This window comes from Chiloscyllium punctatum, chromosome 34 (assembly GCF_047496795.1).
Source record: "Chiloscyllium punctatum isolate Juve2018m chromosome 34, sChiPun1.3, whole genome shotgun sequence".
NCBI classification, from domain to species: Eukaryota; Metazoa; Chordata; class Chondrichthyes; order Orectolobiformes; family Hemiscylliidae; genus Chiloscyllium; species Chiloscyllium punctatum.
The window spans coordinates 48,092,199-48,111,823 of record NC_092772.1 but is presented as its reverse complement, the minus strand read 5'-3'; the positions used below and the strand labels follow the sequence as shown (position 1 = coordinate 48,111,823).

General features: G+C 45.3%; 1 protein-coding gene across 1 annotated transcript in view; it reads right to left on the bottom strand.

Moving 5' to 3' along the window:
• Positions 1-6,426: 6,426 nt before the first annotated feature.
• LOC140458812 (cell adhesion molecule CEACAM5-like) overlaps positions 6,427-19,625 on the bottom strand; it is a 40,015-nt gene continuing 26,816 nt past the window's right edge. Inside the window, exons 8-13 of the mRNA XM_072553461.1 lie at positions 17,384-17,650; positions 16,803-17,072; positions 15,852-16,118; positions 15,271-15,540; positions 13,798-14,073; positions 6,427-7,707 (exon numbers count right to left, since the gene is read on the bottom strand). Of these exons, the coding sequence (XP_072409562.1) occupies positions 7,580-7,707; positions 13,798-14,073; positions 15,271-15,540; positions 15,852-16,118; positions 16,803-17,072; positions 17,384-17,650 (1,478 nt within the window). The 3' untranslated portion in view covers positions 6,427-7,579. The remainder of the gene's footprint in view (positions 7,708-13,797; positions 14,074-15,270; positions 15,541-15,851; positions 16,119-16,802; positions 17,073-17,383; positions 17,651-19,625) is intronic.

Sequence of the window (19,625 nt, the reverse complement as noted above, 5' to 3'; positions counted from 1 at the left end):
GGAGTGTCAGAGGCTGAGGGGTGACGTTATAGAGGTTTATAAAATCATGAGGGGCATGGATAGGGTAAATAGACAAGGTCTTTTCCCTGGCATGGGGGAGTCCAGAACAAGAGTGCACAGGTTTAGGGTGAGAGGGGAAAGATATAAAAGTGACCTTATGGGCAATGCTTTCATGCAGAAGGTGCTGCATGTATGGAATGAGCTGCCAGAGGCTGGGACAATTACAGCATTTAAGAGCCTTCTGGAAAGGTTTAGAGGGATATGGGAAAAGTGCTGGCCAATGTGGCTAGATCAGGTTAATGTTACTGTTCAGCATGGACGAGTTGGATTGAAGTGTCTGTTTCTGTGTTGTACATCTCTATGACTGTAACCAGTTTAAATTATGGCCCTGGAAACTAAAACTTAATCGAGTTTGAATTTAATGTTTTGCCAACATCAATCCAATGAAATGATCTGACGTTGTGAATATAAAAATCTAAAATTTTTGAATATTGCGGATAGAGCAACTGCCATCAACACAGATCCAAGTAATTAAGAAACACTCTCTGCCAAAGAAACATATGAAACATACTCACAGTAAAAAGAAAGAAGACAACCTGGGGAGATCTTCATCTGGAAAAGACAGACACCGAAGATGACAGCCGCTGTGTGGTTGTGAAATTAAGTTGATGTATTCCAACAAGTGTTTTATTGGAACAGCATGTTGTTATCGAGTTGGAGGCAAGTAACGAGCAGGAAAGAGAAGGGGGGTCTTGGAATTATGAATAATTATTGTTTAATGTTCACTTTTCAAGTTAAAAAACTAAATGGATTTTTTTTAACATAGTGCAATTTGGGAGTTCTCTGTCACTCATTACAGATTACAAGGCGAGGTGTGCTTTTCTGGGTTTTTGGTTGAACTGACAGAGGGGTTCACCATTGCTTCATAACAATTGACACCTCTTCATTCTGCCGGGTGGAAAACTTTCAAATTGAATAGCTACAATTATAAGCTCCATCGAAACAGTCTCAACTTTTTCTCCTTAAATGTTTCTAAGAACCTTAAAAGGATGTGGTCAGTATGTACTAACATCTCACACACATTACTAACAATATAAGTGTTGAAATATTGTAACTCCAATACGAAGCTCAAGGTTTCCTTCTTCATCGTGGAACAGTTCTGTTGATGATTATTCAATTTTCTGGAAAAATACCCAATATCCATCTTCTCGTCATCTTCTTGCAAGAGTACAGCACCAATACCTTGAATGGCTTTGCTTGATGAGGTGTGGCTAGCACTGGGGCAGTGGTTAATACAGCTTTCAGGCTGGCAAATACCTTCTGATGGTTTGCTGTCCACTGATAGGTCAGTCAGTGGAGGAAACACACTGCTAAACCTGGGGATGAAATTCCAATAAAAAACACTCAATCCCAGGAATTATAGCACTGCCCTCTTTGCTGCTGGGATGTAAGACTCCCAAATAACTTCTGTTTTCACATCCTGTGGGCCATCTGTCCGTGTCCACTGACATGGCCCAGGAATGCAAGTTGGCCTTTTACAAACTCACCCTGAGCCAGGTTTATCACCAAGCCCGCCTCTGAAACTCAATCAAACTATTCCAATAAATGCTGCAAATGTTCCTTCCATGTGTGCCTAAAAATCACCAGCTCGTCGATATCTAGCACACAATTGGGTAATCCAGAAATGACTTTATTAATTTGTCTTTGAAATGTGGCTGGTGGATTTTCAGACCAAATGGCATGACTTCAAACTGATATAGCTCATTCTGTGTTACAGAAACTGAAACTGTCTCCACTCATAAAGCTACCTGCCATGTAACTGAGTAGGTCCAACTTAGAAGACTATGTTCCATGTCCCATCTTCTCAACACAGTCTTCCACATGTGGAATAGGTTATGACTTTGCAATAAGCTACACATAATCGTTGGGTACCATCTGGTTTTGGCACCATTACTATGAGTGAGCTCCAGTTACTGATGTTGTCTTTCAACGTGCATTCAATTTTTATTTGAACATGTGCCAACTTCAGAGGACAAGTCAATAAGGATGTTGCTTAATTGGAACAGCATTTTCTGGATTGGAATCATGCATAATTTAATTAGTGCTTCCCAGCTATGTCTCTCCATGTGATTGGAATAATTCTTTAAGGCCACTTTGAATTTCCTCTGAAAGATAACTCAATAATTTATCGCAATTTTTGAGAACTTCTTCACTGTCTAATTTGAGGAATGCCCAATTCAGAACAATCTGATCTGAGTTCTGCAAACATTCACCTTATTGAATTTCCTTTCAATTTGATCAGGTCCACTATGACTTGCCTGTAAACATTCGCTTATCGTTGGAAATAACATTACCACTTTATCTCCACTAGCAACATGGCAATTTTTTGATTTCTTGTATACTTCCTCTATCATTATATTCTGAGCTACTTTCAAATGTTGTCGAGCCAACTCACTTGCTCTCTACATTAAAATCTGACACACAGTCGAATTGTATGGTCTCAAATCTCTGACTCATCAATTTTCAATTAATTCATTTCAGTGGACTTCTCAACTTAAGCCCAAAACTGATTCAAATGAACTGAATTTCATAGATTCATTTGGTGCAACCAAATTGCAAAAAAGTACAAATGGAATTTCTTTATCCCAATTCTCTGGATAGTCTTGATGATAAGCCTTCAACATGGTCTTTAAAGTTTGATGCCACCATTCTAATGCTCCTTTTGATTCTGGATGGTATCGAGTGGTTTTGATTTGTTTTATTCCCAAGCTCCTTTATTGGTCAGAACACTGAATATGGGAGTTGGGAGGTCATGTTGTGGCTGTACAGGACATTGGTCAGGCCACTTTTGGAATATAGCATGGAAGAAGGGTTTTGTGAAACTTGAAAGGGTTCAGAAAAGATTTACAAGGATGTTGACAGGGCTGGGGGATTTGAGCTACAGGGAGAGGCTGAATAGACTGAGGTTGTTTTCCTTGGAGTGTCAGATGCTGAGGGGTGACATTATAGAGGTTTATAAAATTATGAAGGACATGGATAGGATAAATAGACAAGGTCTTTTCCCTGAAATGGGAGAGTCCAGAACTAGAGGGCATTGGCTTAGGGTGAGAGGGGAAAGATATAAAAGGAGCCTAAAGAGCAACTTTTTCATGCAGAGGGTGGTGCATGTATGGAACGAGCTGCTGGAGGAAGTCATGGAGGCTGGTAAAATTGGAAGTTTTAAAAGGCATTTGGTGGGGTATATGAACAGGAAGTGTTTAGAGGGATATGGGCCAAGTGCTGGCAAATATGACTAGATTAGGTTAGGATATCTGGTCAGAATGGACGATTTGGACTGAAGAATCTGTTTCTGTGCTGTACATCTCTATGATTCTATCCATAACATCCTTGAATGCTTTGGATGTAAATGTGACCCTGATTATATCTCAGTGGGTAGTCCATATCTCGTAAAGAATTTGAGTAACTCTTCCACAATCCTTTAACTGTGATACTGCTTAATGGAATTACATCTGATAAATCGAGTAAACTCATTCATTATGGTGAATAAACACTGATGCCCATTCTATGTTTAAAGTTGGGGTCCTATGGAACCAATATAAAAGGTTCCTCAAACATGGGAATGGGCATCAAGGGTGCTGGTTTTATTACTGCTTGAGGTTTTCCTGGCACCCATGACATGCTTGGCAAAACTGATTACATCCTTATGCGGTCTAGGCCAACAAAAATGTTTCTGTATTTTGGCTTGTGATGTCCTAACTCCCATGTGACTTCCTCCTGGTAATTCATGTGCTACCCACAACACCTCCTTTCTTTAACCCACTGGTAATACAATCTGATGGACTTCTCTCCACTTCCCTTCCGCCTGAATATGCGATGGTCTCCATTTCCTCATCAAGAAGTCATTGTTATGGTACTAACATTCTGGGATACACGCAGATTCTCCTTCTACATATGTATTTTGATACAGCTGCTTTAGTTTTTCATCTTCCTGTTGTAATTCATTTACTTTCTCTGAACTAAAGATATCCACTTCATCTTCCACCTGTTCCTGTTTGTTCTCAACCATTGAATCAGACATAGGCTTTGATAATTGAACCTCAACTTCCTTGTCTTCATGTTTTGATTTCTCCTCCTGATTCCACCTGTTGTTTTGTGACCGTCTTACCATACAGTCAGGAAAAATCCCAGGATATCCTTCCCGGTATACCTCAGTTGCCTGATATTCCACTGGCTTTTCAACTGCTGTAGGCATCACTCTCACCTGTGATCCAGCTGTATCATGACCAAGGATAAATTGCATTCCTGGAACTGAGAATTTCTCGATTACTCCTACCACCACTTTGCCACTTTTTCCTGGACTTTCCAACCTCACTTCAAACCATGAAACACTGCATTTCTCATCATGAATTCCACGTATAATTACTTTTCCTGGCAATATGCCTTGTGAACACATATCTCCTCATCTCTCCCTATCAAAAATTGACTTCCTCCCATATCACCGAAAATGTTAATTTTTTTACCTGCTCCTGCTGCCATACATGAGTCAACCTTACCATCACAAGTAAATTCTTTATAAAGAGATCTGGCATTCTCTTCTCAACCAACCTCTGATTGGATTGTGCATTCTTTCACAGCTTTTTTTTTTAGCTTCCACTGCACTTTCCTTTCCCACAATAACAATATTCACTGGTTTATCCTGTTTTCCCACACCTGTCTTCCCAAAGTGCTTCTCCTATACCAGCAGTATTGTGACTTGATGTGGCGCCTACTTTATTACAGTGAAAACACTGGAGCATTTTTACTCCTCTTTCCCCTATCATGGGGTTCCTTTTCACCCTCTGGTAAACTACCTTTACTATCTTCAATGAGATCTCCTTTCCCTTACCACTTGAGGATTTCTCTTTTTCCCCAATTACTATCCTTCACAGATTGAGATTGATGTCGGAAGTCAAATTTTGATTTATGAATCAATTCATAATGACCTGCCAGTTCAGCAGTTAATCTAACAGTTTTAAATATCTGCTTTTCCACGTCAGTTCTCAGGGCTTCAGGAAGTGATTCTTTGAACTCCTCCAAAATAATCATCCCTCTCAGAGCATCATATGTTTGATATATTTTCAATGGTTTTCTCCCTCTATCAAAATTACGGTGTTTGATCCTTTCAAATTCAATGTATGTTTGACCAGGATCCCTCTCCTGAAACGCTTATGTCAGCTTCTGGTCTTTGTTCATATGCATTGAAGGTGGCATTTTTCACCTCATTACCCTCACCAGGTACCTCCTGTGTTAGCAATGCAAATACTTCACTGGCTCCACATACCAACTTTGGTTAAATCAACAATACCCACATGGTCACTGGCCATTTCATATATTTCGCTATTTTCTCAAATGGAATGAAAAAGGCTTCTCGATCCATCTTGTTGAACGTTGGTGATGCTTGAACATATTTAAACAGATCCCACCAGGCCTTTAACTCAGATGGGATTGCTCTCCGTCACCGCCCTCATCATTATTCCGACTTTCACCTCGACCTCCTACATTTTACCTTGACTTTGGGTTTTCAGTTCCAACCTCTGAAGTTCAAGTCTTACCTCTTTTTCCGATTCTTCTCTCTCTCCTTCAGTCTTTCTTCTCTCTCTCTCTCCCACACACTTTCTTCTACTAGGGATTTCTTCTCTTTTTCTTTTTCTGCTGCTTTTAATCATAATTCAAGCTGTCTCATTTCATTCTCTCTTCATTTTTGTTTTGTCAGTACTATCTTTCCTTTTCTTTTGCCTCTAACCCACATTGCTTCATTTGCAATTACATTTTAGCTATTTCCAAAGATTCTGATGGCATTCCTGGCCATTGTAAATGCTGCGTGATTGCCACACATATCTCCCCATTCCTCACAGACACAGCCAACCCCAACTCCAGCTGGTTTGCCAATTCCAAATGGTTTTCCTTGCTCACTTTTTGTAAAACTGCCAAAGCAACTTTCTCCACCCCTAAGAAACTCTCAGTGACTGAAAGAGCCATTATTAAAACAAGGTCCATCCTGTTTAAATTAATCAAATTCAACACCCCAAAAAAGACACAAACACTTACCATTCGTTATCGTTGAGAACAATAATCCTGACTCAAAGTGGAATTAGAGATTTTGATCCTGATGAGAATCCCCAGTCTGCTATGGACCAGAGTAAACCCCCACAAAAAATCCAGAACACAGCCTAACCCTCACTTTTTCTTCTTGCAAGGTATTGTGTTCCGGACACAGTTTGATCCGTCAAACGACCAGATTTGAAGCAAAACACACTTTATTCATACACTATAGTTAAAAGACAATAAATGGAAAAGGCAATGAGAATAACTTTATTCAAAACTAAACAGAATAAGAAATTATTTTGCTACTAAAGAGTAACTGTTGTAATATCGTAACACCCCATAAACACACCGTTGGCAAAAGGTAAGTTCAGAAAAACAGATTGTCTACATGCAATTCCAGCAGCAGGAAGAAAAAACATCAAGAGGGCATTCAGTGAATGAATGGAGCTGGGAGAGACATCCTACAGCTTCCACACTCTGTTGAGACCTCAGCAATAACTGTTGAAAGTTAAAACTAATATACTCGTTCTGTGGGAGTTTGATCACACCCATTCAGGCTGCTTCAATTCTTCCATCTTTGAAAATACCTAAGCTGTTTTGTAGGTTTTCAATGGACAACAAACCTCTGCCTTAAAACCTTTCTTCAAAACAAAGACAGGACAAAATACATCTCTTAAAGCCATAATATCATCACAAAGTGATAGGGAGGGAGTATGAGACTTTGTTAGAGGGTTATTCCTTTAAGACCACTATCCAACTGGAGTGTCAGCATTGAGGGTGTGTCCTTTGTCAGAGGGAGTGATGTCATTACTCATGGGAGCACACTGAATGAGCTCGATCTTAAAACATTTTGAAGCTCAGTATAAAAATTCCTTTGAAACCCATGTCTCAGAAATTTCAGGATGTGAGAGTCTGAGAGGACATGGAAGAGATTTCCCTGAACAGCTCCAATGAGCAGGGATTTCAGTGACAGGGTTCATTTGGGGAAGCTGGGGCTGTTCCTCTCAGAGCGACGGTAACTGGGGGTGAATCTGACTGATGAGGATGAGATGGGGCCAGGTTTAGATCAGGGAGACAAAGAAAAGCTATTCCATTTGCTGATGATACAAGGACAAGGGGAGACATATTGAAGATTCAGGGTGGGATAGACAGAGCAGGGATTGTGAAGAAGGACTGCTATACACTGTGAGTGATAATAATCTGGATTTCACTGTCTACAAGGTGGGATGGAAAGGAAGATGCTCACTGATTTCAAACAGAATTTGGATGAATATTTGTGGGAAATAAACTCTCAGAACAATGAGGAGTGAGAGGGGAAATGGCACTGACTGGATTACTGTACAGAGACAGCTGGCATAGCTCAATGGACTGAATGGCTACCTGAGATCTCTATTGATCTCAGACGATCCGTACCAGTGCCCTTAACTGGACTCAGTACAACCTAACCCAACATCCCATTGGATTCGGTTACACTGATAAAGCTTGAAACAGCCTTTCAGCTTCCTTTAACTGTTTGCCCCTCACTGACACAAACACCAGCAACAGTCAGAACAACAGCTACAATGAATATCCCAGCTCGTATTCCCAGGATCAGGATCACATGCAGACTCTCTCCTCTGCTATCTAGAAAACACAGAGAAAGAATTAATCACTTCCTGTCCATGTTCAATCTCTCTCAAGCTCCACTTCATTACAAATGTGGCAGTGATGCAGTGAGAATGTCACTGGGTGAGCAATTCAGAATCCAAAGCTAATGGTTCTGGGAACATTGGTTCACATTACATTGTTACAGATGGTGAAATTTAAATGTAATTAAAGATCTGTAATTAAAACGTTTGCCTAATTGAGATCATGTAACTATTGCTGATTGTTGTAAAAAACCAGCTAGTTTACTTACGGCCTTATGAGAATCTACTGAAATTTTACCCGGCCTACCCTACATGTGATTCCAGACCCACAGCAATTTGACTGTCTCTGAACTGCCTTCCAAACCAGAAAAACTGGGATGAAATATAAAATATGTCTTTCTGAGCAACTAATGGTTTCTCAGAGACACCAAAGTGTCCAAGATCTTTTCACTGTGAACTTGCTGCAAGTGCCATTCTGACCTTCCACTTTAGTGGGGAGACGATGGTCTAGTGTTAATATCTCGACAGGAATCATCCAGAGAGCGCGGTGCTGTCTGGAGATTGCAGATTGGATCCATTATAGCTGATCGTGGAATGTGAATTCATTTAAAAATCTGGAATTCACGCTCCAATGATAACCATAAAATCATTGAAGATCATCAGCAAAACCCATCCGGTTCACTGATGTCTGTCAGGGAAGGGCAGTGCTGACATTATCAGGTCTGACTCACAGGAATGAATCTAGTGAATGAATCAAATCAAACTGTGGGATATTGGAGACAGCGCAGGTTTGTCCTGTTTAATTCCCTGTCAAATGTTTCTCTCGTTTTTGCACACAGGGTTGTGTTGTTGTGAATTGTTGGAGAGAAATCTGGAAACGCTGTTCACAGAGTGTGAAATGTATCTTGGTCTCGTGTAAATCAGCCATGATCTCAACAGACCACTGCACAGAATTTCAGATTCCATTAAATAAACAGCTCCAGACATTACCCAGAGACTGGAGGGAACTACGACAAGTGAGCGTGTGAGAACCCTCCCTATCTATGTCACCTCAACCCATTCAGCAACTGCCACAATCTCTAAACTCAACCAGCCCCTCACCCAACATCACCACTGTGATATGCCACAGCCCATTCACTCATCATTTCCTCTGTAACCTCCTCCTGCTACGACACAACCTCCTTATCTCTGTAGACTCCTCTAGCCCCACCAACTCCCTCCCTATCTCTGTCACCTCTCCTTCCATACATCCCTCCCTATGTCTGTAACATGCTCCAAATGCTACACACTACCCTATATGTGTAAACCCCTTCACCCGCTACACCCCCTCCCTATCTCTGTAACGTCCTCCAGACCCTACACCCCCTTCTTATTTCTGTAACCTCCTCCAGACCCTACACCCCCTTCTTATTTCAGTAACCTCCTCCAGACCCTACACCCCCTTCTTATTTCTGTAACCTCCTCCAGACCCTACACCCCCTTCTTATTTCTGTAACCTCCTCCAGACCCTACACCCCCTTCTTATTTCTGTAACCTCCTCCAGACCCTACACCCCCTTCTTATTTCTGTAACCTCCTCCAGACCCTACACCCCCTTCTTATTTCTGTAACCTCCTCCAGACCATACACCCCCTTCTTATTTCTGTAACCTCCTCCAGACCATACACCCCCTTCTTATTTCTGTAACCTCCTCCAGACCATACACCCCCTTCTTATTCCTGTAACCTCCTCCAGCCCCTACATCCCCTCCCTATATGTGTAAATCCCTCCTGTCCCTAGACCTCTGCCCTGTCTCTGTAACCTCCTCGAGAGCCTACACCCCCTCCCTATATCTGAAATCCCCTCCAGCCCCTACACCCCCCTCCCTATCTCTGTAACCCCCTCCCACTCCTACACCCCCTCGCTATCACTGGAACCCCCTCCAGCCCCTACACTCCCTCCCTATCTCTGTAATCCCCTCCAGTCCCTACACCCCCTCCCTATCTCTGGAACCCCCTCCAACCGCTATACCCCCTCGCTGTCTCTGTAACGACCTCCCACTGCACATACCTTCCTGTTTTGTGTAACCTCCTCCAGCCCCTACAATTGTCACTATCTCTGTAAGGTCTGCCAGCCCTTACACCTCTATCTCTGTTACCTCCTCCAGCCCAATGCTTTGTCAGAGCAGCAGTCGGAGAGGAGCAGAAAGGTTGGAGTCTTCACTCTGTCCAGAGGCAAGTCTCCTGAGGTGACCTCACAATTTAACAATTAGCTCAGGGAAAGAGGATTGGTTGTCTAGGAACCACTTTTCGGGGCTCAGAGTAAAACCTGTCGGGAGACAGAATGTAAAGTCCTTATCCTTGTGCCTTGTCATTCTTTAGGAATAGAGAAAGCACAAGAAATCTGATTTGTTGAGTAATGGGTAAGGTTGGGTAGTTTCTTCCTAGTTTATTGTTTGTACTTGCTAAGGAGAACTCGGCACTGCGGAATGCTCCTCCTACTAGAATGTGTGAAATCAAAGACACTTCCAGTCTCCTTGGTGACCATGTATTCAAGAAGTATATTCAGCTGCAGCTCCTGATTTGGCACAAGGAGCAGATGCAGCTGCAGATGGAGTCATGATGGAGCATCCATGATGCTGAAGACATTGTGGATAGTACATATACTGAGCTGTTACACCATACGTAAGAGCTACACAGGCAGAAAGGTCTGGGGCAACCACCAGGAAGACTGTGGTCAGGTCATGCACAAGTCTCCTGTGGCTATTCCCTCACAAACAGATACCGCGTGCTGGATACGGTTGTTGGGGGTGGCCTATCAGGGGAAAGTTTGCAGTGTCGCAACTGGCTCTGCTGCATATTGCAGGAAGTAAAAGGCTGGCTGGTCTTCAGTGACAGAGGAACTCGTTTGTCAGAGGAACTGACAGGCAGTTCTGTGGTGCAGAAAATGGGGGGGGGGGGATACTAAATGAGTATTTTGCATCAGTATTTACTGTGGAAAAGGATATGGAAGACATAGACTGTCGGGAAACAGATGGTGACATCTTGTAAAATGTCCAGATTACAGAAAAGGAAGTGTTGGATGTCTTGAAATGCATAAAAGTGGATAAATCCACAGGACCTGATCGGGTGTACCCCAGAACTCTGTGGGAAGCTGGAGAAGTGATTGCTGGGCCTCTTGCTGAGATATTTGTATCATCGATAGTCACAGGTGAGGTGCTGGAAGACTGGAAGTTGGCTAACGTGGTGCTACTGTTTAAGAAGGGTGGTAAAGACAAGCCAGGGAACTATAAACTGGTGAGCTTGACGTCAGTGGCGGGCAAGTTGTTGGAGGGAATCCTGAGGGACAGGATGTACGTGTATTTGGAAAGGCAAGGACTGATTAGGGAGAGTCAGCATGGACTTGTGCGTGGGAAATCATGTCTCACAAACTTGATTGAGTTTTTTGAAGAAGTAACAAAGAAGATTGATGAGGACAGAACATAAATGTGATCTACATGGACTACAGTAAGGCATTTGACAAGGTTCCCCATGGGAGACTGGTTAGCAAGTTTAGATCTCGTGGAATAAAGGGAAAACTAGCCATTTGGATACAGAACTGGCTCAAATGTAGAAGACATGGTGGTGGAGGGTTGTTTTTCAGACTGGAGGCCTGTGACCAGTGGAGTGCCACAAGGATCGGTGCTTTTTGTCCTCAACTTTTTGTCATTTACATAAATGATTTGGATGCGAGCATAAGAGGTACAGTTAGTATGTTTGCAGACGACACCAAAATTGGCGGTGTGTTGGACAGTGAAGAGGGTTACCTCAGATTACAACATGATCTGGACCAGATGGGCCAATGGGCTGAAAAGTGGCAGATGGAGTTTAATTCAGATAAATGCGAGGTGCTGCATTTTGGGAAAGCAAATCTTGGCAGGACTTTTACACTTAATGGTAAGGGCCGAGGGAGTGTTGCTGAACAAAGAGACCTTGGAGTGCAGGTTCATAGCTCCTTGAAAGTGGAGTCGCAGGTAGATAGAATAGTGAAGAAGGCATTTGGTATGCTTTCTTTTATTGGTCAAAGTATTGAGTACAGGAGTTGACATGTCACGTTGCGGCTGTACAGGACATTGGTTAGGCCGCTGTTGGAATATTGGGTGCAATTCTGGTCTCCTTCCTATCGGAAAGATGTTGTGAAACTCAAAAGGGTTCAGAAAAGATTTCCAAGGATGTTGGTAGGATTGGAGAGTTGAGCTCTAGGGAGAGGCTAAACAGGCTGGGGCTGTTTTCCCTGGAGTGTCAGAGGCTGAGGGGTGACCTTATATGACTCTATAACTCTCTATGTCCACAAATGGGACTCTCGAACGGGATATTATCCTCCTGGTCAGAGCTCCAGAGTAGCTGTCAGGCATTCTGAAGGGGGAGGGTGAATAGCCAGCTGTCGTGGTACATGTTTATATATAAAAAAAATGAAATGTGGTTCTGTAATACGAATTGAGAGAGTTAGGGAATAGATTAAAAAGGAAGTCATAAAATATCTTTAGCTGACAGGATCAAGGAAAATCCCAAGGCTTTTTATAAGTATATTAAGAGCAAGTGCAGCATCTCCTCATAAGCTGCCTCTGCACCGAGCTTTAGAAGGTCTGTAATGCTGATTTTTGATCTTACTTTTCATTTTTCTAATTCATACCTAAGATTTTGTGCCTAGATATCTTTGTTCCTAGGATCATGCCAGATATGGTGACTTTGTACACTTTTTGCTCCAGTGCCAGTGTATCATGACAGTTTTATGGCACAAAGTGAAATAACCAAATTAAACCAGCCATTGAATTACTGTATTTGCAACACAGTAACATTGTTGAAGGCCTCAATAAGCACCTCAATGGTTCGTAACCAGACGTTTGAATAAGCAATCCCAGACTTTGCAATTAATGAAATTTCAGAAACCAGTTTGTACCTGAAACAAAACACTTCACTATTTATTAAATACACAATAAGTTCAGCAAAGAGAAAATGATCTCTCTGTAATCTAACTAATGTTTATGTTTCAAACCCGAAACATTTGGTTTCAGACCCCATTCACACAAAAGACAGATAGACAGACAAACTAACATAAAAGAAATATCATAATTGGCCAGATTGCTGAAACCATTTTCATGTTGCATTGTTTCACAGGTAGGAATGGGGCTGCTTTTTCAAAACACTGATTAGGGTCACCTTCTCAGTTCACCCAGGCAAAAGCAGCAATACTTCTAATGCAACTTCCTACTCTTTGGAATTCTAAATGCCAACGTGACAGATTTGGCACAGAGCTTTCAAATCTTCATGCTGCCTGTGTTAGAAGCCAAACTCATCTACACAGCAAATACACACAATTACTTCAGTTCTAGTTCTGCCCTGATAGTCTGATCGCCTCTTCCTGAGGTCTCAATAACCATTCAACAACTGCTGTCTGCTTCAACATAGGGCCTCTTCCAGACTTGCTGGAACCAATTCCCAGATACAGACCTTGTTAATAGCCACCTTCTGCTATCTGTTTAAACACAATACCCTTCACTTTGTCTGTTGGAATTCCTTTAACCAAGAATCTGCCTGCAATTAGCCTCCAGGCCTGCCCTCACAAACAAACAGACGCTTGTTGATCTGCTATCTTCCTTTTACCACAAGCTGTCCCAAATTCCACAGTTCATTTTCAGCTCATACTTCCCAATTCACAACTCCAACCAAAACTGGTAAAACAATACAAACAAAAATAATGAAAAATCAGTGAGAGTTCTAACATTAGTTACTTGTATCTCTTGATTGATTATATCTCTTCTCTGCCCCACATTCCAGGATTCAATTTGGTGAACCCTCAATGTGCTGACTCTAAGATAAGGAAATCCTTCCTCAGCTGAAGTGACTCAAGCTGTAAACTGTCAATACCTCCCAACTGTCATTTGAGGCGTCTGACAAATGGCCATAAAATGAAGCACTTCTTAAGACTTCCATCATTCTGCCTACATTGGGTCATATCCACAGGGCCCATGCTTCCTGGGAGTAGAGCAATGTGAACACTGAGGGCTGTGCTGAACACTCAGTGTGAGGGCAGGGAGTCAGACATCAATATCAGGGCTGCTTACTTACTCCCAAACGTTATCCTGCGACCGTCCGAGCTGTTGGCACCGACTGTGTTCCCCGCCTCACAGGAGTACACACCCTCCTGTTTGTGAGTGACTCTGTACAAGGTCAGGTCTCTCTCAGATGATTCCAGAGACTCAGCCTCCTCTCCCTGTCTCAGTTCCCACTTGTACCAGCTGGTTGGGGGGTTGCTGTCGCTGGTGCAGCTCAGAGTGATGTTGTCACCTTCGTGTATCGCACTGTCCGATGGAGAGACTGACACCTGCATGTTCCGAGGGGAATCTGACAGAAAGGAACAAGACTCTCAGTGAGATATAGCATTACTTGAGCATCCCTCACTAAGGGAGACATTGCAAGGGGTGACATAACAGGAAAATCGGTCACAGATCCCACACGGCAGATAACTTGACAATTCTTCAATTAAAGGGCTCAGCTTTTAAGGAAGAGAAAGGGTGAGAGGTAAAACAAATTAGGGACAGATTGCCAAAGTTCAGGGCTGCAAATGGGAGAGTGAATCGGGAAATACTCAAGAGGCTGAAACTGAAAGGGGTTACAAGGATAAGAGGGGGTATAGGGAATGGGGAGCATTACAGATACAGAGAGGGATGTAGGGACTGGTGGAGGTCCAGAGTAGGGAGGGGTGTAAGGACCAGTGCAGGTTACAGAGACAGAGAGGGGTGTCGAGGCTGGAGAATGAAACAGGGATAGGGAGAGCTTTTGGGACTATAGGGAGGTACAGAAATAGGGAGGGGGTAGGTACTGGAGAATGTTATGGATATAGGGAGGAGTGTAGGGACTGGAGGGGGTTACAGAGATAGGGAGCGGGTGTAGGGACCAGAGGGGGTTACAGAGACAGGAAGGGGGTGTAGGGGCTGGAGGGGGTTATAGAGATAGGGAGGGGGTGTAGGAGCTGGAGGGGGTGACAGAGATAGGGAGGGGGTGTAGGGGCTGGAGGGGGTTACAGAGAAAGGGAGGGGGTGTAGGGGCTGGAGGGGGTTATAGAGATAGGGAGGGGGTTGTAGAGGCTGGAGGGGGTTATAGAGATAGGGAGGGGGTGTAGGGGCTGGAGGGGGTTATAGAGATAGGAGAGGGTGTAGAAGCTGGAGGGGGTTACAGAGATAGGGAGGGGGGTGTAGGGGCTGGAGGGGGTAAAAGAGACAGGGAGGGGGTGCAGTGGCTGAGGGGTTTACAGACATAGGGAGAGGTGTAGGGTTTGGAGGGGGTTACAGAGCTGGGAGGGGGTGCAGGGGCTGGAGAGGGTTACAGAGATAGTGGGGGGTGTAGGGGCAGAAGGTGGTTAAAGAGATGAGGGGGGTTAGGGGCTGGAGGGGGTTACAAAGATAGGGAAGGGGTGCAGTGGCTGTGAGTTCAGAGACCGGGGGACAGTGAAACTTTGGATAAGTCGCTCTCATGCAGTGAGTAGTGACAGAGACCGGGGAGTTTACATTGGGAAAAGGTCAACCTGGGAATGTTACTCACAGAGCATCTCGATCCTGAAGCTCTTTGAAGCTTGTTTTCCAATAACGTTTTCCGCTTTGCAGTAATAATCTCCAGATTCCGTTGGGGTGATGGAGCGTATGGTCAGGATGTTCCCTGTCCCCTTGTTAACTGCTGTGTTCACATTGTCCTTATACCAGGTGTAGCGAGCTCCTGGATTACTCCTGGAGTTACAGGTCAGGGTAACCCGGTCTCCCTCCTTCACCTCTCCCTGTGGCTCACTGCGAACAATGGTAACATCTGCAGGACCATCTAGAAGAGGAATTACAGCTCGATTCAGGTCAGGGAGAGGGATAAAGCTGTAGAACATTCTCCCAAATCTCCGAATAAATGCTGCCCCTGAGCACTGACATCATTTCACAGAAAGACCACCAGAATTCCTCATATCCTGAAAGAGGCCATTCATCCCCTCTTCTCCATGCTAGAATTTCTCATTCCCAAGTGCACCCTCCTCTGTAATGCCTGACTATCCAACTGTAGTGTGGAGACCCGGGATCCAAACACAGTGCTCCGAGTGTGGTCTGGGGGCTATTTTCTGGTTATCCCACACCCTCTTTACTTACACTGTACATTAATGTGTTTGGGTGTAGAATCCCGGGAGATGACAGAATTCCGTGCTCTACAGATGTAGCTACAAGATGCATCATCCCTGGTGGGTTGAATCCTAATCGTGTCGGTATTTTCTCGCAGATTGTTCCGTTGTCCGTTGCACATTTTCCTCCAGCTGTAGGTATGAACCGGGGGGTTGGCTTCACCTCGACACGTTAACGTGATCTCGGTCCCCTCCTTTACTGTATCCTCAGAAATAATCTCCACGTTCCTCGGTCCATCTGTTGGGAGAGAGAGAGAGAGAGAGAGACGTGATTCCAAGATTTCAGAATCCCTCACATATCCAGGTCCACAGGAGACAGGGGGTCTCCGAGGGGTGGGGTGGGGGAACACCAGAAAGATCCCTGATCGGAAATGAAACCAGGAAAAGTGACAAAAAAGAGCTCAGGGTCATTGCCAGCTGAAGGCAGAGCCGACGGGGGCAGGAATCAGGCGATACTCAAGAGGCCAGGACTCGAGGGGGTTACAGACATGTAGAGGGATGGAGGGGCTGGGGTAGGGTACAGAGATAGGGAAGAGTGGAGGGGCTGGAGGGGGTTACAGAGATAGGGAAGGGTGGAGGGGCTGGAGGGGGTTACAGAGATAGGGAGGGGTGTAGGGGCTGGAGTAGGTGACAGAGATAGGGAGGGGTGTAGGGGCTGGAGGGGGTTACTGAGATAGGGAGGGGGTGTAGGGGCTGGAGGGGGTTACAGAGATAGTGGGGGGTGTAGGGGCAGAAGGTGGTTAAAGAGATGAGGGGGGTTAGGGGCTGGAGGGGGTTACAAAGATAGGGAAGGGGTGCAGTGGCTGTGAGTTCAGAGACCGGGGGACAGTGAAACTTTGGATAAGTCGCTCTCATGCAGTGAGTAGTGACAGAGACCGGGGAGTTTACATTGGGAAAAGGTCAACCTGGGAATGTCACTCACAGAGCACCTCGATCCTGAAGCTCTTTGAAGTTTGTTTTCCAATAATGTTTTCCGCTTTGCAGTCATAATCTCCAGATTCCGTTGGGGTGATGGAGCGTATGGTCAGGATGTTCCCTGTCCCCCTGTTAACTGCTGTGTTCACATTGTCCTTATACCAGGTGTAGCGAGCTCCTGGATTACTCCTGGAGTTACAGGTCAGGGTAACCCGGTCTCCCTCCTTCACCTCTCCCTGTGGCTCACTGCGAACAATGGTAACATCTCCAGGACCATCTACAAGAGGAATTACAGCTTGATTCAGGTCAGGGAGAGGGATAAAGCTGTGGAACATTCTCCCAAATCTCCGAATAAATGCTGCCCCTGAGCACTGACATCATTTCACAGAAAGACCTCCAGAATTCCTCATATCCTGAAAGAGGCCATTCATCCCCTCTTCTCCATGCTAGAATTTCTCATTCCCAAGTGCACCCTCCTCTGTAATGCCTGACTATCCAACTGTAGTGTGGAGACCCGGGATCCAAACACAGTGCTCCGAGTGTGGTCTGCGGGCTATTTTCTGGTTATCCCACACCCTCTTTACTTACACTGTACATTAATGTGTTTGGGTGTAGAATCCCGGGAGCTGACAGAATTCCGTGCTCTACAGATGTAGCTACAAGATGCATCATCCCTGGTGGGTTGAATCCTAATCGTGTCGGTATTTTCTCGCAGATTGTTCCGTTGTCCGTTGCACATTTTCCTCCAGCTGTAGGTATGAACCGGGGGGTTGGCTTCACCTCGACACGTTAACGTGATCTCGGTCCCCTCCTTCACTGTATCCTCAGAAATAATCTCCACGTTCCTCGGTCCATCTGTTGGGAGAGAGAGAGAGAGAGAGAGACGTGATTCCAAGATTTCAGAATCCCTCACATATCCAGGTCCACAGGAGACAGGGGGTCTCCGACGGGTGGGGTGGGGGAACACCAGAAAGATCCCTGATCGGAAATGAAACCAGGAAAAGTGACAAAAAAGAGCTCAGGGTCATTGCCAGCTGAAGGCAGAGCCGACGGGGGCAGGAATCAGGCGATACTCAAGAGGCCAGGACTCGAGGGGGTTACAGACATGTAGAGGGATGGAGGGGCTGGGGTAGGGTACAGAGATAGGGAAGAGTGGAGGGGCTGGAGGGGGTTACAGAGATAGGGAAGGGTGGAGGGGCTGGAGTAGGTTACAGAGATAGGGAGGGGTGTAGGGGCTGGAGTAGGTGACAGAGATAGGGAGGGGTGTAGGGGCTGGAGGGGGTTACTGAGATAGGGAGGGGGTGTAGGGGCTGGAGGGGGTTACAGAGATAGGGAGGGGTGTAGGGGCTGGAGTAGGTGACAGAGATAGGGAGGGGTGTAGGGGCTGGAGGGGGTTACTGAGATAGGGAGGGGGTGTAGAGTCTGGAGGAGGTTACAGAGATGGGGAGGGGGTATACGGGCTGGAGGGGGTTACAGAGATAGGGAGGGGGTGTAGGGGCTGGAGGGCGTTACAGAGATAGGGAGGGGGTGTAGGGGCTGGAGGGGGTTACAGAGATAGGGAGGGGGTGTAGGGGCTGGAGGGCGTTACAGAGATAGGGAGGGGGTATACGGGCTGGAGGGGGTTACAGAGAGAGGGAGTGAGTGTAAGGGCTGGAGGGCGTTACAGAGACAGGGAGAGAGTATAGGGGCTGGGGATCATTATAGAGGTAAGGAGGGGGTTTAGGGACTGAAGGGTTTAACAGAGAGAGGGAGGGGTGTAGGAGCTGGAGGGGGTGACAGAGATAGAGAGGGAGTGATGGAGGGTGTTGAAAGCCAAGAATGGGAATTTTACAATTGAGGTGTTGCTGAACTGGGGAACGATGCAGGAGAGGGAGTGAGAGGAGGGTGATTGGGGAAAGGGATTCGTTGTGGGTTCAGAGACCGGGGGACAGTGAAGTTTTGGATAAGTCGCTCTCATGCAGTGAGTAGTGACAGAGACCGGGGAGTTTACATTGGGAAAAGGTCAACCTGGGAATGTCACTCACAGAGCACCTCGATCCTGAAGCTCTTTGAAGTTTGTTTTCCAATAACGTTTTCCGCTTTGCAGTAATAATCTCCAGATTCCGTTGGGGTGATGGAGCGTATGGTCAGGATGTTCCCTGTCCCCTTGTTAACTGCTGTGTTCACATTGTCCTTATACCAGGTGTAGCGAGCTCCTGGATTACTCCTGGAGTTACAGGTCAGGGTAACCCGGTCTCCCTCCTTCACCTCTCCCTGTGGCTCACTGCGAACAATGGTAACATCTCCAGGACCATCGACAAGAGGAATTACAGCTCGATTCAGGTCAGGGAGAGGGATAACACTGTGGAACATTCTCCCAAATCCCTGAATAAATGCTGCCCCTGAGCACTGACATCATTTCACAGAAAAACCACCAGAATTCCTCAAATCCTGAAAGAGGCCATTCATCCCCTCTTCTCCATGCTAGAATTTCTCATTCCCAAGTGCACCCTCCTCTGTAATGCCTGACTATCCAACTGTCGTGTGGAGACCCGGGATCTAAACACAGTGCTCCGAGTGTGGTCTGGGGGCTATTTCTTGTATATCCCACAACCTCTTTACTTACACTGTACATTAATGTGTTTGGGTGTAGAATCCCGGGAGCTGACAGAATTCCACGCCGTACAGATGTAGCTACAAGTTACAGAGGAGGTTTATGGCTTGGAGGGGGTTACAGAGATAGGGAGGAGGTGTAGGAGCTGGAGGAGGGTACAGGGATAGGAAGGGGGTGTAGGGATTGGAGGAGGTTACAGAGATAGGGAGGAGGTGTAGGAGCTGGAGGAGGGTACAG